This window comes from Xiphophorus maculatus, chromosome 23 (assembly GCF_002775205.1).
Source record: "Xiphophorus maculatus strain JP 163 A chromosome 23, X_maculatus-5.0-male, whole genome shotgun sequence".
NCBI lineage: Eukaryota > Metazoa > Chordata > Actinopteri > Cyprinodontiformes > Poeciliidae > Xiphophorus > Xiphophorus maculatus.
The window spans coordinates 27,449,580-27,475,606 of record NC_036465.1 but is presented as its reverse complement, the minus strand read 5'-3'; the positions used below and the strand labels follow the sequence as shown (position 1 = coordinate 27,475,606).

Sequence of the window (26,027 nt, the reverse complement as noted above, 5' to 3'; positions counted from 1 at the left end):
CCTTTCCATTTGATACAATCGGCAGCGTATTACATACTTAATTTCCGCACCGTATGCATAAAATGAGGCTGTCTGACTGCAATCAGTCACAGAACAATTATGCAACCAAATAATGGAGGCAAATGGCCTCATTCCGTCCTCCATCCTCCTACAAACGCTGGCCTTCAGCCGCATTTAGCCACTCCAAACCATTATTTCAAATGGCACAAAGCTGCTAATCAGAAAGATGATGACCACTCACAGAGGACGGGGTAGACAGGAGCCACGGTGCCTTGGCCAAGAAGAATCAAAGATTCACAGTACGACTACTACCAAGCGACACTAAGCGTGTTTTTAACAACAGGTTTAATATTAGAACCTTGTTTTTAACGTGAAGTTGGTCTTGGCAGGTTCTGGGCACATCTGTTCTGAACATTTGGTGTGTTTTATCACCGTGGAGAATCAGGCATTTCTCCAGGTGCTCCTCCTTTTTGCTGTGCCTTTGCTTTGACTCAGTTGTAGGAAGATTTTTCCTTTTTCCAGAACAAGAATCAAGCAGATAAACCCAAACTCTTTGAAGAATCAGTCTGCTTTACTGGCTTCCTGCTTGGTTGTGCTGCAATTTTTCAACAAGAAGAGAATGAGAGGCCCCACCATGGCCCTGCTGACAGGACTGATAATGCTGGCAGCCTGCACCCAGTTTGTCAAGGTGAATACTTTGAATAATCCGCATGCTGTTCTGTTTTGACTATTGTTGTATGATAGCAACACACTGTTTCACGTGAGAGAAAAAAATAATAGGAGTGTTATTCTTATGGCTTCCTAAATTATCGTTTTCCAAGAGAAACAGGAGCTAGCTAAACTTGGCATCAGCGTGTCAAAGCCTTACAGAAACGAGATTGAAAATTTGTCCCAAAAGTTCCACATTTTTAAAGCTACACGTATACAAAGTTTATGGAAAAAGTATGTTTTTTACATATTTGTTCAAACTATCACCATGTCGTATAATGACGTGGCAATGTAACACGAAATTCATAATCATCTTCTCCCATGTGCTGCTGTTGCTGTCTGGAAAAAAACGCATCGCTATAGTCAGAAACAACCAATCAGAACCAGGAGGAGTGTCCTTACGCTGTCAATCAACCTTGTGAATGCGCTCCCTAATATTCTAATGGAAGAGAAACAACCCACTGTTACCCAAAATCCGTTTATCCGCCATCATCAGAGGCAATGCTAGCTAGCCTTTGCATTCACGAGAGACTCCGCTGACAAAGAGAGGCTGTATAGAGGAGGGCAAGACGGAGGCATGTGTAGGGGGAGGAGGCACGCACACGAGCATGATTGACATACCAAAGACCCTCCTCCTGGCACTGATTGGTTGCTTCTAGTTAGTACTGGGACAAAGTACAGGAGCTTGATTTTTTTCACAGATTACCTGCCTTAAACCGTACCGTCATGACAGAGTGACATTTTTATATATTTCCTACAAAAGTTGACATTTCTGCAGACTTGCTTGTCTATTTTAAAGGCTACATAATTTCAGTGTGTTTTATTTTCCACATATTTTCTACATTTTGCTTTCTAACAGGCAAAATGTGTTCCTAACAGGCATATTTGAAACCAAATGAGATAATGGAAGGGAATAGATGTGAACATTTCAGGGACAACACATATGTGTTGATGTGTCTGTGTAGGCGTCAGACGGCTGCGGCGGGGAGCTGGCTCGGTTGCGGCAGCAGGAGCAGCTTTTGAAGAGACAGCTACAGAAACAGGAGCTCCTCCTACGCAGCTTACAGCTGATGACCCAACAGGGCAACAACTACGATGCCGGATCTGACCGGGTCCAGGACACCCAGCACGCAGGTCAGCGCCCACTGCCTCGCGCCCTGAGGAAACCCTGTGAAAACCATGCTGAAACTGTATTTGATTATGCCGTATGTTGGATAAACGGACTTGTGTTTCTGTGTGTCAGACTGCTCCCAGGTCTACAGTTCTGGGTTCAAATCCAGCGGTCTGTATCGGATCAGGCCCAGTGGGAGCCTCTCAGCGGTCAAGGTCTACTGTGATATGACTGAAGGAGGAGGATGGACTGTCCTGCAGAGACGGGTCAATGGCACAGAGATATTTAACAGGTGTGTCTGCAACATGCTGCGTCAACGGCATTGGTTCAGACTCAATATCTGTATAAAAAATAAGAATCTCCTCAACTATCAATCCATCAGGTCGTGGACAGAGTATAAGGACGGCTTTGGAGACCTGAATGCAGAATTTTGGCTTGGAAACGACAACCTGCATTTTCTCACAACACAAGGTTAATATTGTTTTGCTTTGTAGACTGGAAACTAACACATGCAAATGCTGTTTTAAGTGTCCACTTTGTGGAAAAAGCCATTCGTAGCCTTTTCTGTAGCCTTTGTTTGTCTGCTGCCATCAAGTGGTCAAAAATAACAACTATTGGTGCTTTTGGAGAACACTTGTGTTGTCCAGAAATGTCATCTGCTCATCAATTTTCCTACCTATGGCCGCAAAATTCTCGCAGGGTTGCTGGTGTCTATCTCCGGTGGTCTTGCTGGGATTCCACCACCAGGACATCCTTGTATCAACGCAACAGTGCTTCAATTTCTACAGGCCACGTTGTATGTTGCATAAACGTATCATTTTTCTTGTGCCTCCTTCTTTTGCAGGGAATTATTCAGTGAAGATCAACTTGGAAGACTTTGATGGCCACCAGCGCTATGCTGAGTACAAGAACTTCCAAGTAGCAAATGAAAAGGTCCAAGTCCTAAAAGTTAATGAAATGCATTATATGTAGCACTGTGTAGTTGTTTGAAGATTAAAAGAAATATATTTTTTAAAAGAAAAACAGATTAAGTAACATTATATCTTAATTTCAGCTGGCTAACTACCTAAGAGTCCTAGCTAGCTACTAAGCTAGCTAGTTATGTCTAACTAGCTATTAAGCTAGCTAGTAATAACTACATAGCTATTAAGCTAGCTAGTTATAACTAGGTAGCCATTAAGCTAGCTATTTAGCTGGAAAGACAGCTAGACAGATTGAACCAAAGACAAAGTGGACCTCCACTTTCTTAAAACCACTCCAGTTTTAAGAAATATAATAGTGGTTTTATGCAAAGCTCATTTTATCTAGTTGTAACTGTTGTCACGATTGGAAGGTTATTTACAGAAAAAATTATTATTTCCATGGAAAATAAAAGTAGGAGTTGGTGCTCTAACTCCTACCTTCCACTGATCTCTCAGTGTGAAACGAACTGGGAAAGAATACACGAAAAAAATTAAGGTCAGGCATGAAGTACGTTTTAGCAGGATCATTATTGGTGCATTGCTTAATACCTGAGGATCCTGTTTAAAAGAAACATTGACTTTTGTAGAAATAAACACCTACCTCAAATGTGACAACATCTTAAAGCAGGGGTCCCCAAACTTTCTCCTGTGAGGGCCACATAACTTGCCCCTTCTCTGATGGGGGGCCGGGGTCAGTTTGTAACAGAAAAAGTGTGACGATTGTAAGAGTGCTAAACATAAAAATGTATTGTTTTTCAGAAAGCACAATCAAATAACCTTTTCTGGATTCTTCAGAGAACAAAAGTTAGGAAATAACACTATTTATGAAATAAATAATAACCAAATAACACTGGGTTCTCCACATAAAAAAAGGGTTAGGGTCAATTATATGCATCTATAAAATAGTTACTAACTAGTAGTTAATAATAAATAAAGTTCATTACTAACATTTATTTTATTGCAAAAGTCCAACTTATCAAATAAAAATGCACATATATGAAAATACTCTGGTATTGTTCAGGGGGCCGGACCAAATGTGGAGGCGGGCCGCATCTGGCCCGCGGGCCGTAGTTTGGGGACCACTGTCTTAAAGGTTTCCATTGACAATACAAAGTTTTAAAAACTGGAAATGATAGAAGTCCACTTCAGTCTTGGATGTCTGGATGTTGGCAACTAAATTTGATTTATTCAGTGTGAAAATGCTAAGAGTCAAGAGTTATTAACGTTATTCATTTAAAAAAAACATGTCAAACTCTGTCTTTAACCTCATGCAAGTTTTTACTTCCGTCAGTAGGAGCACTACCGCCTTTCCTTTGGAGACTATGTTGGTACCGCTGGAGATGCTTTGACTGGAAGCTATCAGGCTCCTGAGGTCAAATGGGCCAGTCACCAGGGCATGAAATTCAGCACCTACGACCGGGACAATGACAACTACAGGGGGAACTGCGCTCAGGAAGACAAAGGGGGCTGGTGGTTCAATAAGTACGACCCGAAACAAAAATCCACATTTATGTCTTACAATGACATTAACAAATAAAATGCTCAGTTCGACTCTTATTTTCCGTAGATGCCACTCGGCCAATCTCAATGGTGTGTACTATCCCAACGGACACTACAGTGCTTCCACGGATGACGGTGTGGTCTGGTATCCTTGGAAAGGGTGGTGGTACTCGCTGAAGACCAGCGCCATGAAGCTGAGACCTGTAGACCACAAAACCCGTCTCGCTGACGACCAGGTGGCAGTTTCTCTCAAGCCACCTTTCTAGGTTATGCTTGCTTTGGCAAATGGAGCAAAAATACTTTGCAATCACCCATATCTTTGTAGTACTTACAACTGCATTGACCATTTCCTGTTAACATATAAGAATCCTGTATTGTGTCGGGGCAAAGCTGAGTTGCATGCACAATACAGCGCGAACAAAGGAACAAAATTGAGAACGTGTGAAAGTTTTGGTCAGTTCTACAGACTTGAATGTTGCAAGAGGAAGTTGCATCCAGCTGTCTGGTTTGAAGACATAAGAGGAAGTCTGATGTCAGCATTATTGAGAAATAATGAAACATTGGATTGACATGAGATATTATCACACAGCTATAGTTGACTGAACACATGTATTTTATCTGAACAACGGAGTGACATATCCTTTCAAAACTACCCTGTCAAGCATTGTACTGGTTCAAAACTCATCATCAAATGTGCTTGCAAATAAATCCATTGCTTTTACTGAAGGACAGGGTGGTACGTTGTATTACTTTACATTCATTTCACAACTTGAAACAACGCATTGCTAGTCCATGGAGAATTTCATGTGGTCCATGTTCTAGTAGTGTAACATGTGACTTTGTGATCACATTAGCAGGGGACAGAGTCCAAAGTGAAACACAAGCATGAGTCCATCTGATTTCCAGTTATTTTCATCTTATTTCTAAACCCATCTTGTAGTTTGTTGTTGCTTCTAGGAAGCAAATCTTATCTTGGGTTGGTCTATAGACGTGGATGTTTGTGATTACTCCTAGAGTATAAATAACCAGAATAGAATATACAAAATACAAACAACTTTTACTCATGTCCGATTATGCTGTTGTAAGATAAGAAAATTCACCTCCTAGCTCTAATTACCATACTAATATAGCACTTTTGTACTCTAAATTGCTACATAGTCTAGATTTAAAGTAAGAGGTTTTCATTTTGAACATCCAAAATCCATAAACAAAAGGACTGTGTGTGTCCATGCCCAATATGGCAGATTATTCTGCATAGATAAATTTAATAGGATATTCAGAATGTTTATTCCAGAAAGGAAGAATGAACTTGTGAATATCTGGACATGCAGACCCAATGCTCCTAAGTCAGTGACTTTTAATTTTTTTTTACACATGCATGTCTGTCTTCCAGCCTGTCCTTATAAACGAAGTACTGTTCTTTTTACTCAATAAAACACTTTAAAAATTCTAAGAAAGTAATATCCGTGTTAATATCTAATTTAGATATAGCTGAAAAATGATTTATCATCGCTCCGTGTGAAAATATTCACTGCTGTTGACGTTGAATGGCGCCTTTGTTGTGAACTGCTGTCTGAGGCAAAAATCTGTCGTCACACAAGCGAGGCACGAGCCTTTATCTTTTGGTACGCTTGATTAAATGATACGGGAAGCCGCTTTACTGGGCGGCGCTTCTACCAGTGAATAGGTTGCTGTGTTCAGGGTTGAACTCCCCGCCCTTTCAAACTGTACGGAGGTTAAAAACGGGCGAGACGTCAGCGCTTAACGCTAACGCTCATTGGCTGACACCGCTTCACGTTGAGAGAGATTGTCAGTCAGCTGGAGGTTTAAGGAGAATAACAATTACTTGTTTTTGTCTGGCGGCCCTTGACGAGATAGTGGTCATGCTTAGAAGCTTGCTAAGCCCGTTGAAACGACTTGGTATAGCTGTTCGGAAAACAGAAATGTAAGGTTCTTGTCAGAAACTCTTCAGCGCGAGGTGAGTAAGCTAATCTTAGCTGATGTTCAACTGGTTACTAAGCGAGCAAGCTAGTAGGCTACCGTCCGTCAGTGAGCTTCCTAGTCAATTGCACACCTTTTTTGGGTATATTTAAGAGCAACAGTATTGCCCTCCATTGTTATTTTTCAGGTAAATTTCTTCCTAGTTCAGTTTAGTTAGCAGTCACTCAGCTTCTCTTCCGCCTATTTGTCTCCAAGGTGACGGCTTTTATCGCTCCATCCATCATCTCATCACCCTGGGTCTTTCTGTCTGTTCTCCGGGAGGCTGTTACCAAAACCTTAGACAAGCGCGGTGCGTTTCCTGTCTGGATTGTTGTTGCAGGCGGAGCTCAGTGCCTGTTGCCACCGGGTGGCCCGATGCTAGGAGCGGGCAAGACATAGCGGCGCGGCTCGAGGAGGAGATGTCAGAGCGGGGATGCCTCTTCTTGGAGACAGTGCTGTAGTCGATGGAATACCGGAGTGCGCACCGTACACCTGCCGCTGGCACTTGCGGAGTTTCAGCCTAATAAGCAGTGACAGATGTATGGATGGTGAGGTCGCAGCATGCCCACCCCCGCAACTACCACTACGCCGCTGGCTGGAGGGAGCAGCAGTACCGGAGGAGAAGAGGAGCCCATGGCTGCCAGTCCCGACTCCACCGGCGGTTCCTCTTTCCGGGTCGTCCCGGCTTTCTGCCTGGGCGTGGTGGCGGCTGTTGCGTTTCAGCTGGCCTGGGGAGGCCTGACTCTCACCTCTGTCCTGCTGAAGCTCTTCATCTACGTCTCATTCGCCTTACTGTGCTTCCTGGCCGGGAGCTTCGTGCTGCTGGTCAGGAAGAGTCCTCTGAAAGTCAGCTGCTTTGACCGAAACAGGAGGCAGTCAGCTGCTCGTCTGGAGTTCTTCAATAGGCTGATGGTAGGAAGATTACTCTGTCGAATAATATGTCTGTATATAAATATATTCATAGAGAACACATTTTAGTACATCTAACAATGGAAAAAAAAAGAAAACACTTAGCTAGTAGCAGTGCTTACATGACTGATTCCCTGGGCACCCTCCTACCAGATAAAAAAACATACAAAACAAACAATCATTTTTAGTTTGTAGCTTAAGAAATAAACATATATCGATAATTTTGACCAATGACATGGGTCAAATTTGTAAAGACTAAAACATTTTCTTCTGAAAGTGCTGAAATTTAAACAATTATCTATCTATCTATCTATCTATCTATCTATCTATCTATCTATCTATCTATCTATCTATCTATCTATCTATCTATCTATCTATCTATCTATCTATCTATCTATCTATCTATCTATCTATCTATCTATCTATCTATCTGTAGTTCAACAATAAACTAAACGTAAAATCACTTTAATTAAACAAGTGCATAATAAAAATAAAATTGTGGCAAAGAGATGTTTGCACATCTTTATAGAAAGACATTAATTATTCAAATTATTTTGAGCTCAGCAACAATTTTCAGAAAATATATATTAGATTCAGTCCATTTTCAGCAATAAGAGCAAAGTTAAGTTGCTATCTCTTTGAAACACCTGCTGCACATTTTTAAAAGTTGAATAAATGAATTAAAATCAGATTTGGTCTGTTTCAGACTAAAGTATCAGTGGATAGACGTGGACCTGTTTACTACAAAATCAAAGAGAAAGCAACCCTGTTATTAAACGATGACTACATTGTGTTCTTCCTAAATTATTTCCATTCTAATTTGTAATAATTTAAATCTGATAAAGTCTCCATCTACACCAACCCCCTTTGTTATCATACCTGCATGCTCTTAGTTTTATTCTATTATAATTCTGTATTTCTCATGTTTTCTCTTTGTTCTTGCAATTAAAAAAGAAATCTGGAACTAATAGGCTGAATCTTGAACTCTCGTATTTATGCCATCCTGCCTAATTTTTGCTCAGCACCCAGTAAATGACTGTCCATTTCTTCAGAAAAACAATGCTGCGTTTGCAGCTGGCTGCTGGCCTGTTTTTCAGCTGCGTCGTTTGCTGCTGTGTGCTGATGACTTATTGACGTTGACGATGGAGGAAGATTGGCGCAGACATCTGTCTTGTTGACATGTTGCGCCAGCTCTGACAGATTGTTTATCAGGGATACAGTTCTCCTCTCTTAGTTGTATAAAAATGCTAACTGCTAATCTCTTCTGCTTTCCCGAATGTGAGGTTGAAAGTGAAGTGACCTGGTGCTCTGGTTGTCCCTCAGGGTCGGTTTTCAGTGCCTGCGCAGGAGTCCTTCCTGAGCAGAAGAGTAGTGGTGTCGCATAATGTGGACAAAGCCCTGAAAGAAGGTAATTCATCAGAGATGCTTTGACGTATAAAAAAACTTGAGCGAACCGTACAAGTTTTGCTGTTCTGGGTGAAAACATCCTGCCTGGGGTTGAGCAGTGATTTTCTAGTTTTTGTGAAGCTTTGCTTTGTCAATACTGAATTCAGATAGTTTGGATTTTTCTTTATGACCTGTAAATGTACAATATCAAACTGTGTATTTTTAATAATCCAGGCACAATGTGTCCGCACATCCTTAACAAGTCTTAAATTCATGTATTTAAGGGTTGGTTTCTAACGTAAAGGCCTTAAAATGTCTTAAATCCATTAAAAAAGTAAGTATGTTTTTTCCAAGTCTTACATTTTGTCTTTATGGAACTATTTAATGTTGTTTATTTGATGTTTTTAGTTTTCCCCTCCTGGGGACTTTTTTGTCAGGCAAAAAAAAAGACATCTTCAGTGCGCTTTGTGACACGAGACCACTGATGCTACCGCTAACTAGTGCTAATACACCTTTGCTAGCTAGCAGGGGAAGTTGCAAAAAACTACCCATGATTGTTTTTTGTGACTTGTCATGAATAAGTGTAAATTTTTTCCCAGTTGGCTTGGCGGAGTTTATTCATTTCTGTTATGACACAAGTCTTAAATGTCATTCATAGTGGTCTTAACAGGTCTTAAATATGAGGTTTTGAAACCCTGTGCAATGCAGTTCGCCTTTCAGTAAATTCTTAAATGTCTCTGATTCCTCTGAGTGAAACCTGAAACATCTCACTAATCCTGAAATTTAGTAACTGAGATTTATTATGTTTCCAGTCAGCAAGTGAAAATGTCATCACCAGTCAAGCTTAAAAATGTCTGAATCTGGTTACCAGCTCATTTCCCGACACGTTTCTCTGAGAGAGACTTCATACAGAGATTTGAATCTTTTGTGCCACGTAGAGCAAATGAGGAGGAAATGCAAAAGGATTAGTTGGTGAGAGATTTAAAACATTTCAATTTGCTCTTTAGACCACAGTGGAGCAAATGCTTTTCTAACATGTTAATTAAAGTTTCCTGCCTAGATTTTTATTTCTGGGGAGCTTTCTTTATTTTGTACAGTGAAAAACTCAATCTACGACTTGTTTGTTTCTTTGCTCTTGAGAATTGTCAGTTCATGGAGCTTCAGGGTGAAAATGTACTGAGCGAAAGAAAGCTGTGTCATTTCCATGGAGGCTTGTGTGTCGTTTCCAGCATCTTTCGTCACAAAAACATTCTGTTAGTAAAATTCTCTTTCTCTTTAAAAAAAACAACCCCAAAACAATAAGAATGCTGAGTGATGGCACTGTTCTGCTGCCACTCATCACTGCTTCTCAGTGACCCACTGTTGCACCAGTAAAAGGCCTGGTGAGGGAGACGCACAAACACACATCTACACAATGAGAGGAGCTGTTTGTGTGTGTGGGTGTGCGTACGGGGGTGTGTGTGTGTGTGTGCGTGCATCTGCCAAGCAGCAGATGGCTCCAGGATTTGTACTGAGTTAACAAACGCCTACACAGTAGAAGGGGATTTGTACATGCTCCACTGTGACTGGCAGGTGGAGTAGGTTGATGACTTTGGATTCAGAGTCGTCTACTGCTCTCGGTGATCTGATGACTCGGTCTGAGTTTCTGTCCAGTCCAAGGCCTTCTGGTTGGATCAGGAAATCGTGGACAGAAATAATGTTCAAAGTAGTAAAAATGTTGCCATTTTGGAAACACCGTACGATGAAGTGTGTTCAGAAGTGTATGTTGAAATTCAATTTGTAGCACTGATTTATGTATCAAAAAACTGGCTATGATTGCATCAATGCAATCTTGCAATAATCGATTTTCTAACTCGCCCAAGAAATGCAATATTATACGATCAGCACGTTTTACAGCTTCTATTTATGTCAACTTTGAATTCAGGTTAACTCACTGAAGGAAAAATTTAAATAAAACCCCTTTTTAAAAAATATTTGCTGTCATTTGTAAGGCTTAAAAAACCCCAACTAAGATTGGAAATTTAACTTGGTATGGTTTGGAAAACACATATTTTATTTTTAAGCCAAATTGCCCATCTGTAATTGAGCTGTATTTGAATACTGTACAGTTGTTCAAAAAACATATTGGCAAAGTCTTATCTGAGCAGTAACAGCAACAATAAAATAATAAATATACTAAGATTGTAAGCTTGGAGAGTCTGTTTCAGTCTTAAAGTGCCTGGTGTATCTAATTAGCATCATACCTACATTATAATCTCTAAGTTATTTAAAAGATAATTGACAACAAAAACACAACCATTTTTTTGTACAATTGGATATACATTCAGGCTTTCAGGGGTTAAAGTTATTATTATTAATCTAATTATGATATTTACACTAGAAGAATAGGTGACATCACACTGTCAACAGCACAACCCTTAACTTCCTCTAAACTGTGAAGAAAGCCTTGTCACTTATGTGTTTGTTTTAGTTTTTTTTCTTTTTTATTATTTCTCTGCTACATTCGTCCTGTCCTGGGACTCGGTCTTTGTATTTGGTTTCTCTGCATATCTTTGCTGCTCAGATGACAAAGTCCACTTTGGCTATATTGATCAGACGAGGGACTCTCTTCATGTTTTCCAAAACAACTTCACCATTAGCTAAGACTGAAAAAGAGCAAGGTGGTGACATGAGATCATAAGAGCCCTCACAATCACCAAAGTTTGCTTTTGATATTCCTCATTAATTCTAATTGGCGCTTCTAATAGACGCCAACAATGAGGCGTCCTGTGTATTTTTAGATTAGCATCACACGACCGTATGTTCCGAATGAGCCGAACACGGTTGTGTCCTGCTCCTCTGGTTTCCTCCTACAGTTAGTCACGTCAGTCTCTGCTTCTATGAGTCATCGGTGTGATAAACTAACCCGTCCCTTTTCTTTTTTTTTTATACCTCGCCACCTCTGATGCACCTGGCCTTTGAGGAAATGAAACCTGTTGGACTAACTTTGCAGCAGTTTAATTCGTGGTTTAGTTACCGAAAAAAAAGAAAGAAAAGAAATCAGGCACCAGCGCTGGCAAATAAAACTCCATTTAACTGAACCGTTCATCTTCTCATCTCTCCTAAACAAAGCCAACCTGCATTGGAATCCTCTCTCTATCTCTGTCTCCTCCCAGTGTTCGACTTGGCCTACAGAGACTACATCCTGTCCTGGTACGTCTCCCTGAGTCACGATGAGGGCCAGCTGTACTCCATGCTGCTGGAGGACTGGTGGCAGATGATTGGCCAGTTGCGAACCAGACTCGCAGACATAGACGTCGTCAACGTGGTGTGCTACGACAGCGTCCGCATCCTTCACTCCCACTTCACCGACCTCAAGGCCGCATCTGGAAGGTACACACTCAGTCACGTTTCCGTCCAGTCTTTGGGCGAGTTTCGAGCGAGCTTTGAGAATGCGAATTATGCGTGCTCCAGTCTGGAGCGACTTGACCATGCTGCGCAAAGCGCTCCGCTTGGCTGTAAAAAAAACAACAAACAAGATGTAGAATTTTTATTTATTTATTTATTTTTCCAAAGGTTTGTTTACAGACCCACCAGTGGATGTGGAAAGTTGGTTACGTCAGAATTTATTCGGTATTTACGCTATCCATATTAAAATTTTTTTTATTCAGAATTTTGGTATTTCACATGCAATACTTCAAAACGTACATTTGAAAAAAAACCTTGATGGAAACACGTCTGGTTTGTTATTTGCATGCAGTTGTAGCGGACAACCACATGTAGTGGACTTAAACTTTTCTCACCATATTTTGCGGTACCATTGCGATTATGATAAAAGTTACAGTAAGATCCGTTTATTACTACTTTATTAGGAAACTATCTGGCTGTGACTGCCACTAAACTGCACACATATTATAAATTGTATTGATATTTATTGATACTTTAATTGAATAAACAGTCAAGAAATTAGTAAAAAAAAAACTAAACTATTTTGTCAGGTTTTAAACATCTTGAATTGGAATTTATTGCGGCAAAGATCAATCCAAATTTTGAAAAGACATTTATCATGATAAATGATACGATAAGTAAATTGCCCCAGATTTTCTTAATTTTTGGGAGTTACTAATCTGTGAAACCAATTTTATCTACTTTCGCAAAGGTCGCTGTATTTCGCAACTTTTCAGATGGAAAAAAAAAATCTGCATCCTTCGAAATCTGTGTCGCTGATCGAAAACTGTAATCGGTCCACCCCTACAAATTGAAACGGCAAGAACACAAATTAATTTTATTGCCGGTTATCGGCCTTCTTCATTCTGACGTTATGACTCATTGTTGGTGTTCAGAGGAGTCGTGTTCCACTTTTGAGTTGCTGCCAAAGACCTCCACACCCACCAGTGTCCCCCCCCCTGTAATTTCACGCGTCCTGACGGAGTGAAATCCCATCAGTCTGATGCAGCGTGAGTGACATTAAAAGCTCACTTCCCCCTCAGCGATGCGCACAAAAGACGACCGAGGGGACAGGCGGAGCGGTGCTTCACGCTTCATCTGCTTTTATTATCCTGGCACGTCGGGCGAAGTTCATGATTTGACTTCGCCACAGTGACGTCTGTCGTCGACAGGTTGGCGACTACGAGAGAGGCGGCGGCGGCGTGTCTTGTTCTGTCAAGTTTAGGAAAAATGGAATAACAGCTCGGCATTGGATGAGTCATAGCAACCTCACCCTGTTTGAGGTGGTCTGACATGATGCTCGGACTGAAAAATGTGTCTGTGTTTCAGAAGTTAACATGCGCTCACCATGAGCGTCGAATTTCAACAGATTATGGAGCTCAAACGGCTAAATTTAGCTTTAGAAACCATTATAGTTTATATGATAAGATTCTTCCATCCTGCAGTCCAAAAGCTCCAAATGAATATGACGGTGCATGTAACACTATCCCTCACCCTAATCTGTTTCTATATTTACTTTGTGTGTGTGGGTGTGTGTGTGTGTACAAAGATCAGAGGAAGCTGCTCGTCCATTTCCTCTCCATCCCTGCTTGGTCTGTCCCGACTCGGAGATGGCCTTCCTCCGTTGTGTAGCGAGAATCCTGCTGCTGTGTCTGCTGCCTCAGAAGGACGCCAAGTCTCACACGCTCCGCTGCTGCCTCACAGAAGTTATAACGACCAAAGGTGCTGACGTCCTTCTACCTCTCTACAAGCTTTGTTTTATTTCTTTTTTATCTGATCTTTTTATTGGAATCGAACAAATGAGGAAATGAAACTGACTCACTTTCCATTAGAGCTGGATGATGTGCCTTAAAAATAAAATCTCAGTTTTTTGTCGCACCAGATCCAATTTTCGATTTTTTTTTTTTTTCCGTTTGCTTTCTTTTCTGAGAATTTTTTTTTTTACAAATAACAGAAAATATTTTCAAAATGAGTCTTTTACATCAATCTTTGCTTCTGGCTGTTGAACGACAGAGTTTTGGGGCCAAGTTACAAGAATTTTTGACTAGCTACGAGAATACAGACCTAATATTGGTATAATAAAAACAATTTTTACAGGAGAAAGTTTTAAAATTAGGAGAGAAAAAAAAGTCGTTTTAATGAGGGGAAAAAAGCTTGGATAATTTTTAATTTGGCATGTTGGAGTTTGGATAAAATTACTTTATTCTGGTATTATTTCAACTTTGCCAGGTGATTTTTATTATCTTATTACTGCTATTGTATCCTGGTAATTTCACAAGTTTGTTCTCATAAAAAACAAAAACAAAGAAATCTTAGCTTGACCTTTACATTTTGTTGACCTTAATTCCAAGTGCAACTAAATAGAAACCGTAAAAAAGAAAAGCTTTTCTAACAAGATGTCCACCCTGGGCGTACTGTCGTTCAATGTGTGATATAGGAAACAAAGAGGTTGGTGGGAAAAAAAAATCCTGTTTCCACAAAAGAAATATTCAAAAACTAAAAAAATTCAATTAAAATTCAACTAATCACAAAAACTGATTTGTCAGCCTCTCGCAAAAGAAATGAGGAGAAAATTATCCATAAAAACCTGCGGTTTTAGCCAGCAGCAGCTAAAAACAAAAATTCCTACAGCACCTACTACTGCTTTTACAACTAATGTAGTCACTCATCACCATGTCTTTCCCGTCTTTAACAACCTGTGATCAACCCCAACAGATGTTTATTTTCTTCTCTTCCTGGCGCTGAATTGTGATTGTGTTTTGTGTTGCTTGTCGCTGCAGTCTTGAAGCCTCTGGTGGAGGTGCTGAGTGACCCGGACTCCATCAACAGGATGCTGCTGTCTCAGCTGGAGCAGAGGGAGCAGCAGGCCGAGCAGCAGAAAAAGGCCTACACCTACGCTGCCTCTTACGAAGACTTCATCAAGCTGATATCAACTTCCACTGATGTCAATTTCCTCAAACAACTCAGGCATGTCAGGCACACACACACCTACACATACACACGCACGCACGCACGCATACACACACACACACACACACACACACACACACACACACACACACACACACACACATATGGCTTCATTAAACGCAGAATGTTTTGTATCTGCACAGATGTTCTTTGAATGCACCACTCTGCCTGTATAAACTCAATAACAGACGGCTTAATCACTAATATTTTTTGTGCTCCTGCTGCTGCTGTGGGGGGTTTCCATGGGAACAGAGCTTGTCTCTAAAGCAGCGTGGCGGATCTACAAAGGGGTGTTAGACATGATACTGCTACGTGTGGGTCATTAGTGGAGGAAATAATGGTGACACACAGACTTTCATGGCGTTTTGTCAAGTAAAGAATCTTCGTAATTATGTTTTATTTAGTCTTTTCATGTTTTCTGGTCTCTCCATCTCCATCCCAGGTATCAAATAGTGGTAGAAATTATCCACGCCACCACCATCGGCAGCTTGCCTCAGCTCAAGAAGCAAAAAGGTAAAAGGAAATCGACAGAATGTGACGGCAGTAATTGGTGTGCCTCAGCACAGTCTGCTGCTGCGTCTCTGTTCTTTGAAGCCAAGAAAACAGTGCGTTGAACGGGGTGTGTTCAGCATGTTCTCAAAATTTAGCAAGCAGTTTGGCTTGTTAGACCGATGCATCATTGTTCCTATTAAACTGAGCTAGCTTGATTTTTTTTTTAGAGGACTTTACAGTGTTTTGTTTTCTCTTACTAAACGCTGCACATAAGGGTTTTGTTATTTTCTAGTTTTCCTGAGACACCCTATCTAATTCCAGACAAACAAGCTAATAGTTTCTACTTATTCAGGGATGTTTGGGAGTCCCAATCCCTGCAGGTAATACAAATAAATATAAATACATGTATGTTCAATGTTGTTAGGGGAAAACACAACTACAGGACAGTATTTAACAGTGTTCTTCTACCTGTTTTACGTTACTGAAGGCATTTTCAATCTTTTATTTTACGCATATTCAATCACATAACATGTCAATAAATGTTGACATGTTGTTCTGAGTCAGTTTGTTTAAGATTCTTCTTGCTATATGTTTGTATGGCAGATATTGGTCACACACAAGCCTGTGGTGACACAAATTTTACTGGACGATAAATTGTCCCAGAAGTTATTGCGATAAACGATAATATTGTTGTTTTGAAACCATTTTCAAGCAATCTAATATGGTAACGGCATAATAATGCAAGAACACATTCTCATAGATCAATAAAGATTAAATTTGAACGTTAAATTGTAACTGGAAGACATTTTACATATTCAAAACAAATCAGCAAAAATAAAATTAATTATGAAATCTCTGTAATCAAAATTGTCGTTCAAAAAAGGGGCTGGTTGATACCGATGCACCAGTCTGATTACTTTTGTCAATAAATTATACAAATGGAAATATTGTCGCTTATTGCGAAAGAACTAGTCGCACATGCCCACGCCTATAAACAATAACTGAAATATGGAAGAATAAGCAAACGGTAAAAAATATAAAACCCTGTTGTTTCAGAAAGACTCTGTGTTATTTAATATTGCAGTACTTTTGCATATTTTTCCTCTTTATGAATTCATTATGAGGTTTCCAATGAGGAATAGAGAATCCTTCCTAAAACTTTAATTTGCCTTTCTGACTATCTATGAAACACTGTTTTTATTCACGTTATAGATGATGCCGTTTGTAATAATTATAAAGTCAAAACAGAAGTTTGTCAACTGTAAACAAATAAAAACAAAAAAAAGTTTATATATCTAAATATATATATATACATATTGGGTCCAAAACACACAACCTGGTGGGATCCCGCATTCGATTTTTGAAACTGATACCTCAGTAATAAACCAGTTATTCACACTATTTTCTGCTAGCCACCAGAACTACTCTGCTTAGTATTAAATACCTTTTCAATCAAATATCATGTAAAGATATGGACAATAAATAATACCGTCTTCATGCTAACTAAAAATATATATTTTTTACAATCCCAGCTTTTGCATGTATTGGGATTATTTTAGTTCTGTGGTTTAATCTTATCACCGCTCTCGGTAACTTCGTCACCTTCCTCTTCGTTTCCCTCATTCAGAGCGCAAAGGCAAAGAGTCGGCAGCCATGAAGGCGGACCTGCTGAGGGCCAGGGACATGAAGCGCTACATCAACCAGCTGACCGTCGCCAAGAAACAGTGTGAGAAACGCATCCGCCTGCTCGGTGGACCCAACTACGAGAACAGCGAGGAAGGAGGAGCCGACGACGGCGACGAACCGCAGAGCCAGAAGGTCAGAGGCACAGAGACGCCGGAGGGAGCGTTTCAGTTCTGAAAACCAAAGCCGTTCTGTTTAAGTCGTTTGACGTTAAAGTGCTTTTGGTCTCATTGTGTTCTCTACCTCCTTTTAGATCCTCCACTTTGATGATATTTTGTGTAACCCAGGCTACAGAGAACACTTTCGAGCGTACATGGAGAGGGTTGATAAGAGAACTCTGATAAGCTTCTGGGAACTGGTGGAAATGCTGAAAACTGCCAATAAGGTATTCAGGACGCACATTCATCAGAGTTCAACCCAGCCGTTTAAAACTAAAATAAAAAACAGTGCAGGGAAATTTACACCTAATGAACTAACTTCAATATTAGCTAAAGTTGAGGAATATGATCCTATAAAGAAATCCAGGTAGATTTTGTACAGTTAAATAGGTTAAAGATTTAACAGTTATCAGATAAAAAAAACTTTCATTAATACCAGCTGCTTTTTCTGTTAGCGTTTACGTAAATATTTGCTTTTAGGAGTATCTCAGAATTTTCTGTTTACATGGCGGTGGGTGGGTGATGTTGATGTGCAGCGTGTAAAGGCGATGGCAAGCCTTTGTGAACTGGTTTCCGTTTGTTTTGGCAGAATGAAGTGCCCCAAATCGTGGGAGAAATCTACCAGAAGTTCTTTGTGGAGAGCAAAGAGATTCAAGTGGAGAAGTTTCTCCTGAAGGAGATCCAGCAGAGTCTGGTGGGGAACAGAGGGACCGAGGTGTTCGTCAGACTGCAGGAGCAGGTAAAATGGGATTTAAGACGTAGACGATTAATCGGATTAATCGTGAAGAATCGATTATCGAAATAACCGTCAACTAATTTTGTAAGAGATCAATCATTAGGTTGAGTATAAAGACTCAAAAAAGGCCATTTGCTGAACAAATGATACACTCACAGATGTAATTGAGCCAAAACTGTACAAAAAAATGTTACATGTAAGATGAAAAAACATTTTTTTGTAAAAATGTCTGACCCAGAACTCCTCATGTGACCCAGTTTTAGCTTCACCGGGTTCAATTTCTGCAAAAAAAGCAAGTTTTTCTATTCTATTATTAATTGAAAATTAAGCAACCACATCAGGTTTACTTATTGATGTTGGCCTGAGCGTTTCACGTGTTGATGTTGGAAGTATTTTGTGGTTTTTGCTATAAATAATGAAGTATACGCTAAAGGGACGCTACATTAGCGCATTTTAGTCTAGCTTAACAGTCCTTCGGTCTGGTGTGGGGTAGAAGGACTTCTTTCGCTTTTTCTTTTCTCCAAAATGTCCGCTCAGGTTGGAGCTTTTTGAGCAGCTCTTGCAGCAAGAATAAAACATATTGAAATGTTCTCCAGGTGGCCGAGACCATGAGGGAGCGCTACTACCCGTCCTTCCTGGTGTCCGACCTCTACGAGCGGCTGATCAGAAGAGACAAGTCCCACAGCCAATCACAGTGCAGCCCAGAGGAGAAGGGCAACGGGGTCAGATACACACACACAAAAAAGAAGATGCGTCTGCGTCACATGGATTTTACTGTACGAGATTGGCTTCTTTGTGTGTGTGAGCTGTCCTCGTGTTGTTTCCGTGTCCCTCTGTGTGCAGTGCCAGGGTCTGGACACAGGGGAGGAAGTGTGCGACGAGGGAACTAAAGGAATCAACGAGCAAGCTAGCTACGCTGCTACTAAACTACGGCAGCTGTATGACAAACTGGAGTATAAGCGGCAGGCGCTGGGCTCCATCCAGAACGCCCCGAAACCAGACAAAAAGGTAGCAGATGAGAACCACACTGTCTTAGCTCTTCAGGTTTCCATCTACCTACAGCTGGACGATTAATAGAGTTTATCCATTAATCAAATCTTTGGTTTTTCAAGATTACATTTTTTGAAAATCTGGATTTTTCTTTTTTCTATCCATGCACTTCTTGTGTTTCCATAGTTCAGAGTGATGTCAGCACGCTCAAGGCCGCCATCTTGTTTTAAAGCATCTATTTATTTGGAGTATGAATTCAGATCAAATCCACGTCAAAATATAAGTTTGTTTTTAGTTATTTTTAAACTATTTTTAATGATGAGAATAAGGTCAAGTGACAAAATCAAAATAATATGATAATAAAGTTGTAATATTTTTTTCTTTTGTCGTTTAAATGACGTTTCCTCTTTAAAAGGTCTTCTTCTAGTAGAATTGTGTTTTGTTTTTGTTTTTCTCAGCTAATATTAGAACTATATTCTCCAAATTAAACAGAAGTTCTCGTAGCCTGACCCTCGTCGCTGCCACCGTACAGCTCACAGAAGGGATGACGGAAATAAAAAACACTTTTAGAAAATACTCATTTGTCATTTGTAATTTCTTTTTTTTTTAAAAATGAGAGAGAAAAATTAATTGATTAAAACTGGATCTGACGTGAAAAAAAAAATCTGCGATTTTAATTTCAATCAAGTATTCTGACGTCAGATATTTACTTTTATTTTTTCCCCATTCTCGAAGGTTGTCTCTGTGTGTTTCTGCAGATCGTGAGCAAACTAAAAGAAGAGATCGGCGCCATGGAGAAGGAGCACAGCGAGCTGCAGCAGCACATCACCAGGACCGACTGGTGGTGTGAGAACCTGGGCCACTGGAGGGCCAGCATCACCGCTGCCGAGGTAACTGCGCCCACTTTCCTCACCGCGGCTAATCCGGTGTGGAGTCCCTCTGAACCTCGATTTTTATTTTTTAATTTTTTAACGGTTCCAGGCGGCAGAAGAAGGTGGCGAGACCACAGCTTGCTACAGCGTGTCTGTTAGCCTGACGGAAGGAGAGGAGACGGCCAACAGCTGCTGGAGCGTCCAGAGGAAACTCACCGAGTTCCAGATGTTACACCGCAAACTTACCGAGGTACAGCTGCTACACTCTTCTTCTATCCCTGTTCTTTTTTTTTTTCCTCTCCTATAATTTCCGCTGCATTTTAATCGATTTGGAAATCAGAACTGTATTGTGAAAATCAGATAAATATTAGGCTCATCTTCTTTCACTGCCACATTATTTTGTGTTGCATTTGTGATGAGGTCTTGTCTGACTCTCACTGGGCAGTTCTGGTAAAAAATTCTTATGAGAAGTTATGCATGAAACATGAAAATGCATTAAGCCATTATTAATATTATTAACAGTCTATATTAATTACAGTCATATTTTAAAGGCTCATATTATACGGCTGTCATAAACAATAATAATTTCTCATTTGGCCTCCTCAGTGTTTTCCATGTCTGAAGAAACTCCAGCTGCCGTCGCTCAGTAAACTTCCCTTCAAATCCATCGACCAGAAGTTCCTGGAGAAGAGTAAGACTCAGCTCAATGCCTTCCTGCAGGTAAAGCTCACTGTGTGTGTGCGTGCGTGCGTGCGTGCGTGCGTGCGTGCGTGTGTGTGTTTAGAGTGAGCATCAGGCTCCCACTGTATAAACTTACATCAGGGCAGTTCCTGAGGGTTATGTTAGTAAGCGATTAACCTGACAACTAATCTGGTGTTTTTTTGTTTTAATCTGATGATTAATTGATTAATTGGATAAAAAAACAATCGTCCCATTCTTAACCACTGACTTATACAATATTAGAAATGCATTAAAAATGAAAATTATTTAATTTTCAAATAATTTACTTTTTTAAATAAGAAATCAACCTTTTTTTTTGTCTAAAATGCATCAGCAGCCTTCCTTTAGAAAACACTTGATTATTTGTAGCAAAGGATTCATCTGCAGCTCAAATAATATTTCCAACATCACCATGTGAAAAGTTGATCTGCCAGGCATTGTACTTCTAATCCGTCTGTTTTTATTGATTAGCTGATTAATAACTGGATGGCAAAATATGCTTAGCGGGAGATTTTCTTTATCCCAGAATTTGAACATTGTGAAGCTAAATTTGCCACTTGAGGATTTTTATTTATTTATTTATTTTTCATCTTGAATGCAAAATAAATACATATATCATACATACATAGAGTTTTGGCTTAATTACTGCTCTCAATATGTTGTTCTTTTAGTAAATTGACCTTTTTAGGAGCCTATATACTCCAGTCAATGATTACTTGTTTATTAAATTAGTTGATTATTTCAATAATCAGTTTGTCACAATTACTCCGATTAATTGTTCCAGCCCTAGTAAAAATGCAATAGGTTAGCCTTATTTACACATAAATAACAGAAAATGTATAACATGATCTAGTTTCCTTAATTCTAAATGGAACATAATTCTTAGTGTTGCAAAATATTCTAACATTAATGTAATAATATGAAATCAATTGTTTTGTTGTTTCTTGTTTTGATTTGCTAAAACAAAAACATTTTACTCTATTTAGTGATAGTTATCAAGTAAGTGACTGTATTGTGTGTTAGCCTGTCACAATAAGGAATAAATCAATTAATCGCGTGATGACAATCATCAAAGTGATGCTCCGCTTTAATATCGCTGAAAAGCCGCCATTTTGATAAGTGCAGCAACCATTTGACAGCCAGTATGAAGCTGTTAGTTTGCACTTTTTATTTTCTTTTTATCTTAGTTTTTACAAAAGTGGGACTGGCCCTTTCACCTGTCTTCCCTGTCTTTAGATGAACTGTAACTATTATGAAATGCAGTTTTGTTTACAGAGAATTCATAATCCATTTGAATTTTTGTTGTTTTGTTTATTTGCTTGGATATTTAAAATGTTAAATGAATGTTAGAAATTAAAGTTTGTAATTCTTATTATTTTAGTTGAAAATGGTCTGAAAATGACAGTTACGCTTTATTGTCCTGCAGAGTTTGTCATGGTGATGGGCCTAATTATTTGAAATATTTAGTCTCACTGTGCTGCCCTGTATATAGTAACAAATAAATCAGTCTTTAGCCAGCTGGTTAGTTGGACTATCGGCTCATGTGGCCTGTTTTTAAACGGGTTTACTGTAGTAAGACTGATGGATGGCGCTTGTTTATTTTCCACACCTTGTAAATCGGGGTTTTTATATGACAAGACACATTAGCGAACAAGCAAATGTCTCCTTCATGTAACCGTGGGAAACCAGATCTTGAATCTGAACCACTGAAGCGCTGTTGATGATAACTCTGGCGTTTTCTGTTGCAGCGGTTGTTGACGGATGAACGACTGTGCCAGTCGGAGGCACTCTACGCCTTCCTCAGCCCGTCTCCAGAGTACCTCAAAGTAACATGGTCTCTTCATCCAAATTGAAATCAAAACCACATTTTTGTTGTTTTTCAAACCGTGGCTTCCTGTGCCGCTCTGCGTTTCAGGTGATGTCTATTCAGAAGAAGTCCTCCTTCTCTTTGGCCTCCTTTCTGGAGAGGTTACCTGGAGATTTCTTCTCCCACACTGAGGTAGATGCCGGCTTCCCGCTTTTCCCAGCAGGTCGGATGAGAACTTGAGATGCTTAGCTTCACCCTGCGTGTCGCGGCTGTGATTGGTTGTCCGCAGGAGGACGGGGACGATGACAGCGACCTGTCGGACTACGGCGACGAGGCGGACGGGCGCAGAAACGCCCTGGCTGAGCCCTGCTTCATGCTGATCGGGGAAATTTTTGAACTCAGAGGAAGTGAGCGGCTAACGCTAACAGAATCATGACCTGAAATTACATCAGAGTGTATTCATCTAACTGCTTTTCTGTCTCGTTTCCCTGCTCAGTGTTTAAGTGGGTGAGGAAGACTCTAATTGCACTAGTCCAGGTTACATTTGGACGAACTATCAACAAGTAAATACCGGCTTTTTTTTGCGGGGTTCTTTCCGGGTTTTTGTCTGTCTGTGATCAGCGCTAACGCGACACGTTCTTTCCCTCAGACAGATCCGGGACACTGTAAACTGGATCTTCTGCGAGCAGATGCTGGTGTGCTACATCAGCGTGTTCAGGGACACCTTCTGGCCTAACGGGAAGCTGGCGCCTCACGCCAAGGTCCGGACCGACTCGGAACGCAGCGAAACCAAGGAGCGGGCTCAGCAGAAACTCCTGGACAACATTCCAGGTAGCAGTGTCTGGAAGCTTCCTGTGTACCGCTTTGACTTCCTCAAATTACAGCTGCTGTCTTCACAAACCTCTGTTGATGTCCAGTATGGAAAACCATCACAAATTTATTCACAACTGCAAGATAAAAGATGAATTTCATTATTATTAAAACTGATTTGTTACACCTCACAATTAAACACTTCTTACTTTTAGTTTATCACAACATCATTGTGTTTGGAACATGAGAAAATCTGGTTAAGTCCGAGGTAGAGCTGGGCGATAAATCAATTTTATTGATTCATTAAACTTTAGATTTTTGAAGATTGAATTATTGGAACATCTCTATTGTTCATTCTTCTTTTTTTTAAACTAGTGCACTAAAGGGTTTCCCCCAGTGTATTATAAGCCTGGCAGGCCACCAGGCTTTACTTGTTCACCCACCAGGCTAATCATTACTTATTTTTTAAAATGTTTGATTAATACCTGATCACCAGGCCAGGTGATCAGGCCAGGTGATCAGGTATTAATCTTCCAAGCTTTGGTTAGCTCATAATTATCAAGTGATATTTTCAAATGTCCTGTCAACTTTAAACATTTTTTAACTCAAAAACATGGCGGGCCGCTGGATGAATGACTGCCCTAGGGCCCAACCACCGGGCTTGGCACGTTTTCTGGGCCTAATTCTAGGACTATGAAAACTTTTGCTAGACTTTGTATTCAGTAGTTTGTTGTTTACTCATTACACATATGGACAGATATGTATGTGGATTTGTTTCGATCAGATGCACTAGCAAACCTGGTCGGCCAGCAGAACGCTCGCTTCGGAATCATCAAGATCTTCAACGCCCTGCAGGAAGCCAACGCCAACAAACATCTCATCTACGTAAGACGGACACGCGAAGCGTCACAACCATTATTATCCAGAGCCAAAGAGCTGTGTGTAACGACTCGGTCTGTGTTTCTGTGTCAGGTGTTGATGGAAATGCTGCTGAAGGAGCTCTGTCCTGAACTGAGAGCAGCAGCAGAGAACAGCTGAGCACAAACACAGAACATCCCTGGTTCACCAAGCGGAACGGGGGGCAGGGTGGTTCCACCACCGGCGTCTGTTCCTCACCCTTTCTGTAGCTGACCAATCACAGAGTGCCAAGCGAGAGACAGGAAGTGAGGCGTTGTGGGGTAAATGTCTGAGCTTGGATGGTGAAGGCTGTGAAATGACGGCAAACCGAGCTCACAGCGGCCTGAACCGAGGGGCACTTCATTTTGTTCAACGAGAACACTAGTTGTATCTGTAATAGAGAGCCACGTTCACTAAAGAACAAGTCTTAATTTGTGAGATTATGTGACACGTTTTTTTTTTTTTTTTTTTTAATGTTTCTTTAGTTGTTTTCTGGAGACACAGACATTCCAAATCGATACTAAAACCAAAATGTTTTGGAGTAAATCTCTTAAGTTGAAGTGGAAATCTTAATGTTTGCACATGGCAGGAGGTGATTTGGGAAAAAAAAAGAAAGAAAAACGCGGACCGGATGGATGACGGAGTCCGGGTCTTCCGTTCCCCAGGAAAAGTCTCGACTCTGACCTCTGAACATTCCTACGCACAGCCTGAGCAACAACACTTGTTTTCTGTGATTCTTGTTGAGACTTGGAATTGTGCAATATAATTTCATGTGAACGTCATTGTGATGATTTTATTTATGATTATTGATAGATTTTATTTTTACCAAAAGAAAAAATTGTTTAGAGAGCGTTTATATGAGCAATAAATGACAAACAAAAGCTGATGACTTGCATTCTTTTTATTATATTTTGAAAAGGGACTAAAATGTTGTTTTTCTTATTTTCTTTAATGTATAACTAACAATCTGATAAATTCTTTAAAATATTACAAATTAAGTTTTCAGTATTCGGGACTATATTTCTGTGTTATGGTAATTCTGAAACTATAACAAGTGGTGAAAAAATGGATACATAAAAGTACATTTCTGCTAAAATTAATAAGTTACTAGGAAAAACAAGGACATTTATGAGCTCCAAAATGTTAAAATTTCCAGTATATTTTTCAAGAAAATTTTAGATTAATCTGAAATTTTGTAAGATACTTTTTCTGGCAAAAAATTCTACTCTTGAAACTCAGCAATTTTCTTTTTTTATTATTATTTTTTATAGAAAACGTATGAATAATCTCAAAATGTACGTTTTTTTCTAGCAAATTTCCAGCTTTGGAAACTCCACATTTTTTCTCGTCAATTTTTGATATTAATCTAACATTTTCGGAGCTTTTTAGATGGAAGTTTATAAAAAAAAAAGTTTTATCTGCAATAGCTCTAATGCCATCGTAAATATGGCATTAGAGCTAATGTTGCTAAATTTCAGAAATTGCTCAATTTAGCTAATTTAAGCCATAAGCTTCCACACCTTGTGAAGCTGATGGTGGGGACAAAAACACGTGGAACAATAAAGATAATCAGATGTGTTGAGAACAATATTGTATAAGTGAAGCAACTATTTACTGAAAATCAAACTACTCAATATTACTACTTGTACGGTGAATTTTTTTAAAATATTTGGGCTACACTGATATTCATTACAATCCACATCTTGACATAAATAGCAATATTCAATAACTGTCAAGTTATTCATATTCTGAACCAAAACCGCAACAATATTTTTTTATTCTATGCAGAATTTTATTCGGAGGCAGTGGGATGTGCTATGTATTTTCTGCCTATCTCGTGTGTGTGTTTTTATGTGTATTATGTCTATGTGCGTTATCTTTCACGTTGTATTTTATTTTTAAACAAAATA

The 26,027-nt window shown here is 39.8% G+C and overlaps 2 protein-coding genes across 3 annotated transcripts; both read left to right on the top strand.

Moving 5' to 3' along the window:
* The first annotated feature begins 238 nt into the window (after nt 1–238).
* On the top strand, nt 239–5,007 carry fgl1 (fibrinogen like 1). The gene is made up of 7 exons (XM_023328731.1): nt 239–688; nt 1,674–1,842; nt 1,952–2,111; nt 2,202–2,290; nt 2,664–2,752; nt 4,076–4,263; nt 4,349–5,007. Exons 1-7 carry the CDS (start codon nt 620–622, stop codon nt 4,545–4,547), a joined length of 963 nt encoding a protein of 320 aa, XP_023184499.1. The 5' UTR covers nt 239–619; the 3' UTR covers nt 4,548–5,007.
* An 818-nt stretch (nt 5,008–5,825) lies between these two features.
* snx25 (sorting nexin 25) lies at nt 5,826–24,998 on the top strand. Of its 2 annotated transcripts, none has more exons than XM_014471948.2 (22): nt 5,826–6,259; nt 6,602–7,173; nt 8,494–8,578; nt 11,712–11,928; nt 13,532–13,704; nt 14,763–14,949; nt 15,395–15,465; nt 17,072–17,262; nt 17,381–17,512; nt 17,875–18,024; nt 18,618–18,743; nt 18,865–19,029; nt 19,770–19,901; nt 19,993–20,133; nt 20,490–20,603; nt 22,352–22,429; nt 22,519–22,602; nt 22,700–22,817; nt 22,907–22,973; nt 23,060–23,241; nt 24,005–24,105; nt 24,193–24,998. In XM_014471948.2, the coding sequence occupies exons 2-22, from the start codon at nt 6,823–6,825 to the stop codon at nt 24,256–24,258; spliced, it is 2,931 nt and encodes a 976-aa protein (XP_014327434.1). In that variant the 5' UTR covers nt 5,826–6,259; nt 6,602–6,822; the 3' UTR covers nt 24,259–24,998. The 2 variants fall into 2 exon arrangements, with proteins under 2 accessions (XP_014327434.1, XP_014327433.1); XM_014471947.2 differs by having other exon boundaries at nt 6,478–7,173.
* The last annotated feature ends 1,029 nt before the right edge of the window (nt 24,999–26,027 follow it).

Excerpts from the sequence above, each read along its gene's own strand:
- snx25 (XM_014471948.2), top strand. The coding sequence starts at position 6,823 with ATGCCCACCCCCGCAACTACCACTACGCCGCTGGCTGGAGGGAGCAGC. Across the intron at positions 23,242-24,004 it reads ACTCCTGGACAACATTCCAG|ATGCACTAGCAAACCTGGTC; the intron begins GTAGCAGTGTCT and ends TGTTTCGATCAG. Across the intron at positions 24,106-24,192 it reads CCAACAAACATCTCATCTAC|GTGTTGATGGAAATGCTGCT; the intron begins GTAAGACGGACA and ends TTTCTGTGTCAG.
- fgl1 (XM_023328731.1), top strand. The coding sequence starts at position 620 with ATGAGAGGCCCCACCATGGCCCTGCTGACAGGACTGATAATGCTGGCA. Across the intron at positions 2,112-2,201 it reads GGCACAGAGATATTTAACAG|GTCGTGGACAGAGTATAAGG; the intron begins GTGTGTCTGCAA and ends TCAATCCATCAG. Across the intron at positions 2,753-4,075 it reads TCCAAGTAGCAAATGAAAAG|GAGCACTACCGCCTTTCCTT; the intron begins GTCCAAGTCCTA and ends TTCCGTCAGTAG.